This window comes from Ambystoma mexicanum, chromosome 1q (genome assembly GCF_040938575.1).
Source record: "Ambystoma mexicanum isolate Mex_15411 chromosome 1q, UKY_AmexF1_1, whole genome shotgun sequence".
Lineage (NCBI taxonomy): Eukaryota > Metazoa > Chordata > Amphibia > Caudata > Ambystomatidae > Ambystoma > Ambystoma mexicanum.
The window spans coordinates 235,475,642-235,490,934 of NC_090922.1; the positions used below are offsets into that span (position 1 = coordinate 235,475,642).

Sequence of the window (15,293 nt, forward strand, 5' to 3'; positions counted from 1 at the left end):
TAATGATTTCAAACAGTTCCAAACTATTTTAAAGTTAAATAACTATTTGTCAAGACAGGTAACAAGTCTCTATTCCAGGCCCAAGTCTCCTCCAGGGGGGAGTGTTAGCTAAGATTTGGAGCAGTACCCTTTGGGTGCACTAAAACAACCTTGACCTCCTGGCAATAGGAACCCAACCTTTGTTACAAGTCTGTACAACACAGGTTGGTAGTGTGGCAGAGCAGCCAGGCTCATCTCAAGAGGGGTCAATGTGAGCAGTAGTTGAGTTACAGATTCACAGTGACAAGTATCCAAATAAAGACTTACACTCCAGGTTTTTTGATTCAACAATTATTAATTTATTTAACAGTCAGTTTGAATAAGCCCTCTTCAGAAGGGGCAATGTAGTAACACAAATACACTCCAAAATACACACTCTTAGTTTCTCTAAATCAGCAAATACCCATTTGGGATGGCACACAGACACTTCCTACACCCTCAGTTGACAGATAGGGCACTGTGGACATTAATATATCACTAGTACATTTAGAGCAATAGTGATATGAGTGTTACAGTAAAGATATTTCAGAATAAAACTAGAGATCACACAGATATTCTGAACTTTAGAACCCCCCAATGCAAATTAAGTTAACCTTTTCGTGGAAGGAAGGTACCAACACACAATCAGAGGAGAGAAAAGTCTTTCAGGGAGCCAAGCCAGCCAATGTCAATTGGGCAAAAGTCTAGGTGAGCTGAAGCACTTCTTGCAGGTAAGTAAAAGTCTTGTACAATGTTTTAGAAGTCGGTTTAGAAAAAGTCAAATCAAAGTAGGGTCACAAGCTGGGATGCTTGTGAGAGGTAGAAGATGCAAGCAACTCTACAGAAGTAACAAAGACGAGTCTCAACTGAGATCAAGTAAAGCTAAAAGATGAGAGGTAAATTCTCTTAGACTGTACAGTACCTTTGGTTAGAAGAAATGGTTCCAGCTGGCTTCTGTTCCTGTGTGGCTCAGTAGATCCTGTTTTTCCTGGGCCTCGGTCGTGGGGACAAGAGGGAGGACTTCTGGCAACTCCTACAACACAACAGAACGGTCAGCGGCAGAAAAGGACCAACTTCTATTCAGCGGCACTTAGCGGTTTCAGTTCCTCAGGTCTCAGCAAATAGCACCACTGCGGTCTCACAGGCATCTCTTCCAAGTTCTTCTTCAGATTCCTTCGTCCAGTGGTTGACACTGCCTTCCAAGCCAAAAGCCGTGCCTTTGATGCAGGTTTCTCCCATTCATTCTAGCCTAGCTGTCAATCACACAGCAGGGTGGCTGTCCTTGCTGGACAGCCAGCCAGCCAATAACCTTTGGGTGCATTCCAGTAACCCAGGGGATTAAGCATAGGGAGTTTCGGGCACCTCTCTCACTTCCTGCCCCTGCCAGGCATACTGGAGCCAGAGGCGGGCTACACTTGTGAATCCTGCCAAAGACAAAATGGACAAAGGGACCAAACCTGGTTTGACGCGCAGAGTAAATCTCAAGAAGGACCTTCCCAACTAGAAATGGCGAAAAAAAGACCGGGCCATTTTGACAAAATGGGCACCCATGGGTGCTTTACTGCAGCTGCGAACGCAGCATGAGGTAAAAACACACAATGGTAGTAAAAGGTAAACCACTGCCACCAGCCATTAATTGTAGAAAGGGGTAACAAAAATGTTACATGAGAAACTAGACAAGGGGGATACTAAGTAACCCCTTCCGCACCTTATGGTAAGATAGTGTGTGCTAAGTCTAGAAAGTTACAAAATGTAAGTAAAGTCAATTTCACTTTACTGCTCTTGGAAACAATTTATCCAAGAGAAGGTATGTAAACCTTTGTGAAATCTAAGAGACTTCCCTGTGCCACTGCACTGAAGGTGCTGTGTCACAGTGCAAAGATGTTGCCTATTGAGTTTGTCAGACTCCAAAGTCAAAAGAAACACCGAGTATAAATCACAAAAAAATACATGATATAAGTCCTAAAGTCCAGCAAAAAGAGCTGGGGGTCTCGAAGGTAGAGAGGAATTGGCACATTTCTGAGAAGTCTACCTAACAGTCACTATATTGGGATGCGGTTGAGACCATAATGACTTACAGAGGGAAAACATGTTATCCCGCAAAAGAAAACGGACAAAAGGGACCAAACCTGGTTTGGCGTGCAGAGTAAATATCAAGAACGACCTTTCCGACAAGAAATGGCGAAAAAAGCAGACCAGGGACATTTTGACAAAATGGGCACGCGTCGGTGCCTTACTGTAGCTGCGAATGCAGCCCGTGGTAAAAACACACAATGGTAGTAAAAAGTAAACCACTGCCACCAGCCATTAATTGTAGAAAGGGTAACAACATTATTACGTGAGACACTAGAAAAAGGGGATACTAAGTAAGATAGTGGGTGCTGGGTCTAGAAAGTTACTAATTGTAAGTAAAGTCAATTTCACTTTACTGCTCTTGGAAACAATTTATCCAAGAGAAGGCATTTAAACCTTTGGGAAATATAAGAGACTTCCCAGTGCCACTGCACTGAAGGTGCTGTGTGTCACAATGCAAATATGATGCCTACGGAGTTTGTCAGACGCCAAAACCAAAAGGAAACACAGAAAAAAACAGAATTAAAAGTACAAAGTCCCAAAGTTCAGCAAAAGAGGTGGGGGTCTCTAAGGCGGGAGGAATTTAGCACTTATCTGAAAATTCTCCCTAACAGGTAAGATACTTGACCGAGGTTTGACAACCAAAATGCTTCGCACCCAATGTTACCCTATGGGGGACACAAACAGTACTTACCCCAGTGACTATGATTTTCCCAGTTCACATGGTCAGTTGTTTGGGGGGTCGGAGGAGGTGGCCCTGGGGACACGATCTACCATCCTTTCTTTGAGTGAAGGTTTTCCAGGGGTCGCAGGTTCAAGTGCTTCTTCTAGTCGGGTCCAACTGCAAGATGCAATACCATAACATTGAAGAATGCAGACTGTTGCAATGAAGACCCCTTCAGGACACTTCATAGGATGGATGAATCTGGGTGCAAGTGACCGCCACCACTTGTAGGCGGTGGCCAGCGATCTTCCAGGTTTGGTCACAGAAGCAGCTCCATCTCAACCTCCTTTGCTGCTAGGATACTTACATTTTGAGAGAAGGTGACTTGTGGCACAAGCTGGCGACCAACAACGTTTCGGGTTTGAATGCAGAATGGCAACATTTCTGGCGGGGTAGCCCACAAGGGAGCTGTCCAATCCACAGGGCCGTCCAGGGACACTTCCAAAGGCTCTTGAGGCATGCAACCTCGAATAGGGGCGAGACTAGTTGGTCACACTAGTCCAGGGGATGAAGTACTGATGAGGGTCTTCAGAGATCTTACAAACAAGCAGGGTTTCACTGGGCCAGACACTGGAGAGGATGCTGGCCCACTGCAGAAGTTCTTGGGTCGTCAGCGGGCTATTAGTCGTAGGATTCTTGGCTCCAACATATATCTGAATAATAGCTGCAGAAGTTATTTTATGTATAATTGGAGCTGGAAACAGGTCCAAGCCCACCAATGGAAAGGATCTGCCACATTCAAACTGCCAGTAGTTTTCCAATCAGGAACTACTGGTTTCACATCAGGCCAGCAGCAGACTCTCTGCCACCAAAGGATGTGGACTGGAACCAGACAGTCCCAGCCCCTCCATTGGGCTCACACACAAGCTCACCAGCTCGTGAAAGCAACAGCTTTCCCGGCTAACTGCATGGCCTTGTATGCACTAGGACAGTACAGGAATAAGGCCAAGCTACAATATGGGCAAAGAACAAGAGAAGGCCCTTATCTTTGGCGCAGTCAACGCGAAAGTGCATGAGTAAAAAAACAAAAATGGTAAAACTTAACTTCTGCCACCAGTCTCAGGCGCATATAGAAAGTATCCAAAACGTGTAAAGGTTATGGAATACAATGTATCCCTGTTGCACTGCACTGTAAGGCACTGCATGCAATTTACAAAATAGAGGAATCCAAATTTCTCAGTACTAACAGCCTTAGGGAATAGTCAGTTTAACCATAACAATGACAATGACAAAAGGTAGAGGCTGAAGGCTTTACTAACCACACTTCAAAAAGTTAGGACAGGTTCAAAAACTCTCAAATATAAGGAGGGCCCATTGAAGTCAAAGAAGAAAAGGTGAAAGAGAAATTATTTCCCAATACCAGGCATGAGAGTTTGGGCTGCAGAGGTTGGGGTGTGTGTGACCCCCCCCTCCCCGAACCGATGAGTGGAAAAAGAGATTGTCCTATGCTGTAGGCACCAGGGAGAGCAGATGGCTATGTCCAGCAACTCTGAGTACCACGTTTGAGGCCCAATCCGGAATAGCCTTTTAAGAACCAGCAGTATGCCCAGGAACAGTGTGAATACATAGAGCAGGTCAAAGTGCCACCCGACTATCAAGGCGTCCACCAGAGTTCCCCGGTGAGGTAATTTACTGCAGCAGAACCACTTTCACTTCCTGTTCACACTGGAAGAGAAGCATTCCACCGGAAGAGTACCCAAACGGGAGAAAGTCTCCAGAACTTCTTGGCAGAGCTCCCACTCATGGACGGTCAAGGACTGTCTGCTCAAAGCGTCAGACTGCAGTCTCCTTGCCAGCCAATTGAGGCACTATGTTCTCCAGAGTGCAGAACCACAATTGGAGGTATTATCCCTGCTGGATGACTCGTAAAGCACAGGCATCGGAAGTGATATTCTGTCATCAGTCTCCCGTGGGAGGCAGAATATACCAATTTGGAAAGGAATGGATGAAGCCCATTTCAGAGAGGCTTCGCACCAGGAGCTGCGGAGGGCACAGGGGAGGTGGATGCACCTCATCTGGGTGCGCCCCTGCCCCAATCCCTGAAGGGACGATGTTGTCGAGGGCTTGCAGGTCGCTGGACTGCTAGTCCCAGCAACTTTGCAGCAGGTTTTGAGGTTTGAAACGTCCGCATGGACTAGTCTGCCTTGGTGCCAACAGGTTCCTGCCATCAAATAATCACTCAGAGCACCCCTGACCCCACTCACAATCTCCTGAGACCAAGCCTTGACTGCTCATCCACCTACTTTGATTGGGGTTTGGCTAACCTCCCAGTTCATCATAACGAGGATGGCCTCCTAAAATCTGTCTGCCAGGCTAGATTCTAGAATTCCATTTTAAAAGATATGTCCGAAGACAGAATGCAGTGTCATTTGACGGGACCTTGTCAGGTCAACTCAGGGTCCTTGCTGACTCGTCTGAGCGCAGTGGAATCCATCAGCTTGGCCGAAGCAGTCGGCACTGGGGTCGAAATGTCAAGCATCTTCTGCCTCAAGGCCTCCCAATTCCACTGGAGTAGAGGATTGGGTAGGGAAATGTACCTGCAGAGCTAGTTCCTCTGGGCCTTCCTGTAGTGGTGGCCCCTCTTCACCGACCATTCTCACATTTCAGGCGAGGACAGTGAATCCAAGGGCCAGAAACCAATCCTGCTGTTCCGACAGGTAGTTTCAAATTATCATGCAATGTAACTTCAATATAACCAGCAAAGGTATAAGGGTTTGACAGCAAGAGGAGAATATATCCCTTTCTGGGTATTTACTACTCTCAAAGGGGGAGCATGGGGTCACCCCAAGTGGGATCCTGCTTGCCCCGTCCAAGTAGGTGTACAATGCAGTGGCTCACCTCCCTAGTCACTAAGTGTGTCTCCCACTGAGAGGGGAAAAATTCCTTGCATTCGTCACAGGTGCTTCTTTTTCATGTCATTTTAGACAGGGAACCGTTACTCTGTGCTGCGGTCTCTGCCCAACGGCCCTGAATGAGTTACTCAACTATTTCCTTGTGGAGAAAAGTGCACAGCTTTGCTTCAAGTTAGCAAAGTGCCTTTGTGTGCATCGAATGACAATGCAAAGTCCTGCGTGTTGTGGCTTTCACCTAGTAAAGAATGATGTAAAGCGGGTCCAAAATGAATAGTCGCCCGCAGTCGACGCAGGGCTTGTATACAGGACTTCGTCGGATTTGGCATGTTGTCGAAAAAAAAACAAGTAGTGAAAGATTCAAAGAGTAGCATGAAGAAAAAAGGAACGAAGGTCACAGGGTGTAGTGCCTCTATATGTACTAGCCCCAATGCCATGTCCGGCACGTGAAGCATAGAGGTGTCAGGCAAGGCAGATGCAGAGCCATTCTGAACCCAAGTGCAGTCGACTAGATTCGGAAGAACAGCAGCACCGGAAAATATAAATCATAGATGAGGAATCAGTTGCAGGAAGGAGTCCATTAGAAGTAGAGTGTAACCCATAATGGGGTACCAAAGTTGTATATGAACTTTGACATTTTTACTTACCTTTAAATATTTAAAGTGTGCCAAAGTGTAGTATTCTTATTAATAGTGATATTTGTATAATGTACTCTCTGTGGGTCATTTCCCTATCAGTACTTCTAAGTGTTAACTGTACTACGCAACAGTTTAGCCTTGCTGCTTGGCCAACACTAGACTGGCTTTGCTGAACTGAAAATTGAAAAACCTTGCTAACCGAAGGACACCTTTTCCAAGGCATACTCCAAGTAGTGAGTTTCAAAAATCATCCTAACACCCATTTTACTTAAAATAGTTGTGGTATAGTTTTGCATTATTACTTTTGTGCAGTTGTGAAATGTTGTGTAGTCTCCTTAAAGCGCTACCACTATTGTTTATACAAATGTGTAGATAATTGTATGTGTGATCTAGATTATCCTCGATTTTTTTCCATCATGTATTCTGGCATTATATTCTTTCTTGTACATCTGTGTGGACAAATATTCCTTAAAGTATTTCCTGATACTTGTACCTACATAAAACCCCTGATCTCCAAACTCTAAGCCTGAATGCTCAGCCTATGCTACCAAGAGAGTTTTATTAGAGCAAATGGGAAACATCCTTGCTTATCCACTAGGTTAGCCAATCAAACGCTGACACCTGTGTTCAATCCCTCCCAACAAGGACTAACCAGTTCCAAACAATCCAACTTCGTTTAAACAGGGTAATGAGGTTAAAATATCTCCCTCCCAAATATAAGGCAAGAGTAAAAAAACCAGCAAATAAGCTAGGGTCCCATTAAAATATGGGTAAATTGCACAAAAATATTTCCAGACAGCCATACCTGAAAGTAAAATAACAATTTTCCTGTTGTTGAAAACACATTTCTTTCCTCTTCATCACTAAAACACAATCAGAGGAGGGACTAGCAAGAACATGGTGGGAAGCATGAATGTATCATGGATGGATAATATTACTAAACCATTTGGTCTGATTCATACATTTAAGTGTCAGTAAACATAGTAATACCAAGGGCCCAACCATTGTGTGGACTACACAGAGCATGTGAATCTACAACACATTCCCAAACTGAAAAAACATTGATATGTAGTACAAAACCATTGACCTTCCATTAGCTAGTTAGTATCCCCTTCAGACAGAGCAAGCAGGTAATTGGATTGAGGAAGCTTGTGTTGCGCTGCTGAGGTAATGATTGACTGATGAAGCGGTTGTACTTACGTAGTGTTGGGTGGTGGGTTGTGATGCATCTGCTGGCTGCTCTGTGACTGCGTGGTGCTGCTTAAGGCGGACTCGGACGTATTCTCTGCCACCACAGAGCTATAACCTAAGAGAGAAATGTGAGAGGTGTAACTAAAACCGGAAGAGAAATAACGAGAAGCAATGAAAATGTGAACATTTAATGTATCATGGAGGACTCTAAAGCTCATAAAAAGTTAAAGTTACTCACAATTCCAACGACTGAATTCCCAGTACTCAACAGAAAAATATTTTGAGGATTCTGGTGCCACTTTTAAATGGCCCCAAAATCATTTTCTCACCACGCCCTTTTATTCTTGGATCTTTAACCAACCCGCGGCTAGGTGAACTTCTACTGAAGTCCCCTACCATTGCAACCCTTTGTGACTTGTAGTATATGGTCCTGGGCCACCCATAATGCTACTAAGTCCCAGAGGTGATTCGCAGGCACCCCATTTGTACCCTAGAGTGATTCCATTATCTGACACTGTTGTTTTGGGAAATAGACCGGAAGTTTAGGCTCTGCTTCGTCAAGGATGCAATTGTTTACCCCACTGGATGCCACCCCCCCCTCAATCTCATGCATAGTATAGATTTAAGTTCTTCTGCAAAGGAAAAAAAGCGTCAAATTAATGGATGCCGAACACACGGAAATGCTGTAACCAGAGGTTATTGGCCCGGTGAAAAATGTGGGTTAACCAGTGGCGTGAAAGGTAAGAAATGTCATAAGTCTATGTTGCTTAACTACTGTGTCCCAAACCTATTCTACTAGGTTTGTAACCTTACTTTTGTGGATGTTTAGTCGACAATCTCTTCTAGGAAGCCATAGAGCGTCGCTCAATTGTGTAATCCTCTACTGCCCGTTACACATTTGTAACCAGCTTTTCGTTGACTGTGTGTCCCACCAGTCTTTCACTATGCGGAGTTGTGCTGCTTGGTAACATTTCTGAAAATTAGAGAGCCCCAGGCCTTCAAAAATAGTAGGGGGTGGTCAGGACCTTGTATGCTACCCTAGGGGTTTTATTATTCCAGATGTAGGCGGAGATCATATTGAAAAGCAATTTAAAGAATAGGGCGGAACTCATATTGGAAGAACCTGAAAGAAGTACAATACCTTAGGGAGGATGGTAATTTTTGCCACTTTAATTCATCTGAACCAGGAGATCGATAATGGATGACACCTCTCAAGCAGGTTCATGATTATGTACAGTAAATGGGGATAATTAGCTTTGTATAAACATGCTAAGGTAGAGGGGATAACCACTCCCAGTAGCTTGACCTGATTTTGTACCCAGACAAATTGTGTTTGAGAATTCAATGAGTGTACTTAACTAGGAGACAAAGATAAATAAATCATTTTGGACTTGGAGAGATGTATTTTTAGAACGGCCACCGAGCCATAATCCTTCAGCTCACACTCTCCTGGCAGCTTCAGATATTACTAACAGCAGATCGACTACATAAACCATCATTTTATGCCTGACTTCCCCAAATTGTATTCCCTGAATGTCTCTCGTTTGTCAAACATTTGCTAAAAAAGGTTCCAGGGCTATGGCGTATAACAAAGGCGACATGGGGCAACCTTGTTTAGTCCCTCTATGAAGAGCGATGGGAGAGGAGTTGTCAGTTAATAAGCGAGCTATCAAACATTTATAATTCACCTTTATTTTTGCTATAAACCGCAGTCTGAATCTCATCCTAGTCATAACTTGAAATAGAAAGGAGCACTCGACCTGATCGAAAGCCTTCTCAGAATCCAATGACAACAAAAGTGTGAACATTTCTTTGAATTTTTTTTTATTTTACTTTTTCTAAAATGTGACATGTGCGTCTAATGCCGTCATGCGTCTGTCGATTTTCTATAAAGCCCGATTGGTCCGGAAGGATAATGGAAGGAAGCAGTCCTAACCTGTTAACGAGTATTTTAAAATATATTTTAGCTTTCGGTTGGTGGCAATATCTCTGATGTAGCCACGAAGCAGTCACCTGATCCCCCAAAGCTTTTGAAGTAGATAAGGTTTACCGTGCAGGTCCTTAGTGGGCTCCGATTAAGCGATTGTCCCCCTCGGCATGTGCTGAGTGTTATGCCGCTGCTATATACCCACGGAAGGAGGATGTTATTACATGCATTGAAGAATATTATCACAACACTACTACCCTGGCTTAGAGTCTCTGAGAGAGGGGTGTGGGGGGGGGGGGGGGGGGGGCGACAGAGAAATTCCCTTCCTTACTTGAAGCCACTGCAAGAGTAACTGCCGAAACCTTCCAATGAGTCCCAGAATAATGCATTGAGAGTTGAAAAAGCTATCCAGGAACAAAGTTATAGAGGGTTATAAACGACCAACGTTGTCTTCTGCCTGTTCCTATGAATAGGTAGATATTGTATTAAAGCGAGCCTCAGGAGCGCTGCAGTTCCCCTTCATACCACCTATACTGGGTTGTCAGTTTCAGTTGATCCGGGGACTCACAACTAAATTCAGTCAGCTAGAGATGTGATCCGGATTTTGTGTGGCCTTACCATGCAATCTGCCTATCATATGCCGTTTGCAGGGATCGCTCGAAATCAGCACTCGAATGAGGGATAAAGCGAGCGTAGCTTTCCTTACCGGCAGGCTGCTGCGAGCGTTAGAAGGCACACGTGGGAGGCCATGCAAAAGCTTCTATAGTTACGCGGTCCCCAGCTGATCAAGAGGCTGAGTATTCCTTTTCATGCCGCAATGCTAGGATGGCAGCTCCTTTCCGAACTCTGGGCCTGCCTGAGGGGCCGCAACCAGACAGCCCTATGCGCCACGCCCCATCCACGCTTCCGACCTGCTATGTCCAGTTACTCTATTGCAGGCTGAGCTCCGGTCATTGCAAATTTGTCCTGCTGTGCCAGAGCTGATGGAATTAGCCCATCTAAAGTACAGGGGTCGGCTTATGTAGAGAAAGTGGACCGCTTTGGTCCATATGGAGGAATAGCCCCGGAGAACGTTGAAACATGTTCTCACAGTGTGGCGGCCATCTTGGAATCCCGATGTAGCTTTTTAACAGAGGGTAGGAAAGATGTTCTTTTGGCTGCTTCCGGCCCATAGCCATCAATGGGATATCCAACTTCTTGATATTGTTTTGAAACTGCACTGACCTTTTGGAGGCCAGTGTATTCTCTAACTTTACTGGCCTTGCTAAACTCATCCATTTTAGGGGCCCCGATCAGTCCCTTTAGCTATTATTTCTGGAGAACATGGTTCTCCATAGTAAAAGTATCAGTTATTTGCTGCACGCATCACATTCTGTGATGTTCGATAAGGACACACTGGCCCTGTAGCTTTATTTGTACATTAAGGTTTACTAACATGAGGTGTCCAGGATGGGCTGTAGCAGAGGGTGCTTTTCAATCATTTGCGTTATCTCGTGCTCTTCTGCATTTTACTGCTTAATGCTATATGGAGTATCATATAGATTTGTGAAAGTTTGTATGTCTGGGGTTGGCCCCATAACAGTTGCTGGGCTGAGGTTTTGGGCCAAGGTCTACATACCAGTCTGGGGTGTACTGGTGATAGTGAAATTTGACAAACCCCACCGATGAGCCCAGACCAGGGGCCGATGAAGGTCCGGCCCTGTGCTATCAGTATAGGCGATTTCGGGAGATTGCTAATTTGCGTTTTTTCAAAAATAGGCAGCTAGGACACAATACAACATACACAAGGCAATAGCAGACCCACACATGCATGTCGGCTACAGATCAGGATAACGTCGGGTGGTACCCCAGTACTCTATAATGGACGAGCCAGAAAATGTTTTGCCTCCGCTTTGCCATCTTGTTTGGCCTTCCTTCCTACTCTGAAAGAGCTGGAATTTCCAAGCATGGAAACCTTTTTCCTTTGGAAAGCTTCTGCTTTTCAGGCAAAGTGACATCTGTGTGTGGCCAGATGTGGGGGCTGTAACTGTCTGGCGCCAGTTCACATCCAGGCCAAAGTGTGTCTTGCTGGGCAGATGTGTTGTGCAGGGCTGTTCTGGACTGGACTGGACACCCTCTGCCAGTTTGAAAGGTGTAGATGCTCACCATTGGTTGGCTTGGGCGCAACGTCAGTTCAAATCCTGGTTAAGAGAATGACTCCTAGAGCCATTCGTCAGATTGTTGTTGGAGCCAAACTGCTATGCAGAGGAGCATCCTGTTGAAGACCCAGAACTTGAGCTGGAAGCCAGCCAGCAACCGTTCCTGTGAAGCGCAGCTCATTTGCTCATCTGAGGAAGGCCTTCGGCAGTGCTTTGACCCATGCACTGGTGGGCAGAAGCAGTCCCAGCCACCGCTTGAGGACACTGACCTTGGATGCGTCGCAAAACAACCCTGTAGGCTGACCATCTTCAAATTGGGATACCTCATGCATCAGACATCGTGCCAGAGTAACAGGAGGTTTAAAAGCTTTTCCCATAGTAAATCGGACTCCGGTGGCAGGCAAGCACTCATGAGCCTTTGAAGCGAGGAGCGGTCCTTTATAGACTGGCACGGGCCTTGGGAAACCGAAAGAAGCACGTTGCAAAACTTTCAATGCCAATCTAATGTAAAGTAGAATAATAATCCTTTTGAAAACCAAGCTGATTCAAAGAGGAGAAAGTGTCAGATTAAGAACTTGGCAAACAGACCGGGAAAGGGGTCATTGTATTTATGTGGGTCAGAATAATTGCCAGCAGCAAGAAACGGCAATATTGCGAGAAGCCAATACAAACAATTATTCCCAAAGCTAAAAGAGTAATATCAAGGCAAGTTAGAAAGAACTAACGTTTCTAAAGACAAGAGAGGGTAATTAAGATCAAAGGATGTGTAAATCGTATGGCCAGAGTGTAAAAGAAGCCATAAGAGCAACGGGCCTAAACCCAAATTGCTACAAACCAAAGTACAAGAGTAAGAGAAAATATTGACCAGCATTTGGTTAATACAGGAGTGGGGAAAACAAGAGTGGTGGGAAAACTACCCTTCTGACAACGGATATTCAGGAGGGGAGGAGCATAATCTGCATGCATATGGCAATCACAAGTATGTAACAAACAGCACTAATGTGTTTGTCGTCTTCCCAAAAGTAGTCAAACTTGATGTGGAAAAACAAAAAAACATTGCTAAATTGTCTGAAGCAAACCTTTACCCCAGAAGTACTTGAAGTTCGTAGTTTCATTATTCTTGGCAGGAGAGTACACCAGGACAAGAGACCTTGTAGTGTTAGACCTGGCAGGTGACTGGACCAGGTCAAAGTCATTGAAGTACCCTTGTGTGGTTTAAAGTATTGAAGAAGTGGCAGAACCACTTAACTGTTGCAGAATCATCCTGACACAGGTTTTTGCGTTGACCCTAATGAACTATGCGTTAGGCAGAATTGCATGCAGTACCCTCTGGGACCACCACACACAATTAGGACTACAGGTGTAAGCAAGACCAACCTTTGGTATAAGTCTGTACCACACAGTTTGTTGGTAGCGAGCTGAGCAACCAGGCGAAGAGTGAATGTGAGCAGTACACATAGCTACACAGAGGACTTTCAATCAAAGTGGTTCAAGTAGACACTTATACTCAAGGTTTCTTGGCAAAACACTTATTAATTTATGACACAATCATTTATAAAACATTTCACTAGAAGACAACTTATATACCAATACACTTCAATACAAAACTAAGGTTTTGAGACAGTTTGAGCTCCACTGAAAAAGGAGCCAAATGGCAGTTAATTTACTTTGCAGTGAGCAAAAGGGCAAAAGTAAGTAGACTAGATTACATATACTTTATAGGCAATGCAAATAGTTTCAGTTCACCAGAATAGTTCAATTCAAGTCAATAGGCTAGGCCAAAGTCAATGGCTAGTGTTCTGGATAGGACAGAGCAGTTCTGGTATCAAACTGTAAAGTCTTTGCAAAAGTTCTCAGAAGTAGTTTAGACGAAAAAGAATCATTTGTGGGGTCACAAGCTGATTAGACATGCGAGTTGGGAAAGTTGCACAAACTTTTACAGCGAGAGTGGCGTTCTCTCAATTGGGTTGGCACAGTACCTTTGTATGAAGAAAACAAAATGTTGCTGAAGTCGTGGTTCCTGGCAGTTCCTGTAGATCTCGCTGTTCCTGAGCCTCAGTCGTGGAGAAAAGAGGGAGGACATCGGGGGACTCCTGCACTGCACAATCGTTGAAGACAGCAAACAAAATAGGAGTCACTTCAGTTCCGGTAGCTGTAGATTCAAGAACATGAACTGGTGTCCCTCTCCCTGGTTAAACCTAACCAGCCTTGAGAATGTTATCCAGGTGTTTTAGGAGTTGATTGGTCCCACCAACTCAGAGGAAGAAGCCGTCCTTGAAGGAGCTTCTCTGTCGAATGGAGATGGCAATTCGGACCAGCAACAGGGCTTCACCGGGCAAACCAACTGTCCAGTGGTTGCAGCAGCCGTCTTCTTCCAGCTTGTCTTCGGTTCTTTCGTTCCAGTGGTAGACTCTGCCTTCCAGTCCACGAGACTTGTCTTTTAAACAGTTTTCTCCCTTTCGTTCTAGCCTAGCTGTCACTCACCCAGCAGGGTGCTGTCCTTGCCGGACAGTCAGCTAGCCACTCACGCCAGAGTGCATTTGGGTCTCCTAGAAGAGTAAGAACAGGGAGTTTCAGGCACCTCCCTCACTTCCTGGCCACTCAAGACACTCATACACCAAGGGCAGACTTCAGTTCTGAAGCCCGCCAAAGGTACACAAACAAAGGGACCAAACCTGGTTTGGAGCGCAGAGACAGACACTAGAAAGACCTTTCAGAAAAATGTCAAAAAAAGAAGACCGGGACCTGTTTAAAAAAAGGGGCTTAAGGCACCATCTTGAAAAACATGGCTCCTGTGATTTTTAGCTACCGGTGTTGTCGGTCGGGAAAAATCATGGTTGTTCGTTGTAAAACCACTGTCACCAGCCTTTTCAATAGGAAAGGGCAGCATTTGACTGCTACATGAGTGTTTAGACACAGGGGATACTATGCAACCTCTCCGGCACTCCATTGTAAGATGCTGTGTTCTGCGTCTAGGAATTTGGAAACGACTAGTAAAGTCAATTTCACTTCACATTCTCTGGGAAACAGTAGTTTATCCCAGAGAAGGTATTTAAACCTTTGGGAACTCTAAAAGACATCCCTGTGTCACTGCACGGATGGTGCTGTGTAACACATATGAAAAGATGATGCCTATGGAGTTATCTAAAACTCCATAATAAAAAGAAATAAGCACAGAAAACAAACAGGATCAAAAAGTTCAGAGACCCAAAAGTTCAGCAAAAGAGCTGGGGGTCTCTAAGGTAGAGGGAATTAGCACATTTATGGGAATTCTCCCTAACACTATGGAAGCCTTGTTTTCTGAGTTGTATAGAACTCTATCACAAGGGGAGGGATGATAACTAACTATTGGTTGAGTTCAAGTTGCAACAAAAATAACTTTATTGGAACTTTGTTGCAAGATGGGATTTCCTTATCCTTTTGGAACGATTGATTGAGATCCTGTTTGAAACTGGGGAAGGGGTACTCACCTGGGTTATAAGGAGAAACAGTAATCAGGTTTTGAACATAACTTATTTCTGTTGCATTTGAATTGCCATAGATTACCTTGTTAAGTTTGTAGAATGGACAAGTGTGAGGGACAGAAACCTTTTGTTAGAGTGATTCCTTTAGTTTATTTTGATAGGCAGGGAAATTCTCATCGGGGTAGGGATAGTGAGGCGTTTATTCTACCTTTTTAGTTAATAAAATTACACCTTTTGAAAAACGTTCAAAGATGTGTGCCTCACATTTCCG

General features: G+C 44.6%; 1 protein-coding gene across 4 annotated transcripts in view; it reads right to left on the reverse strand.

The window, feature by feature from the left end:
• Positions 1–15,293, reverse strand: part of CNOT3 (CCR4-NOT transcription complex subunit 3) — a 1,293,124-nt gene that overhangs the window by 376,375 nt on the left and 901,456 nt on the right. For all 4 annotated transcript variants that reach the window (XM_069637964.1, XM_069637947.1, XM_069637956.1 and 1 more), the window contains exon 13: positions 7,503–7,608. In XM_069637964.1, coding sequence (XP_069494065.1) covers positions 7,503–7,608 — 106 coding nt within the window. The remainder of the gene's footprint in view (positions 1–7,502; positions 7,609–15,293) is intronic.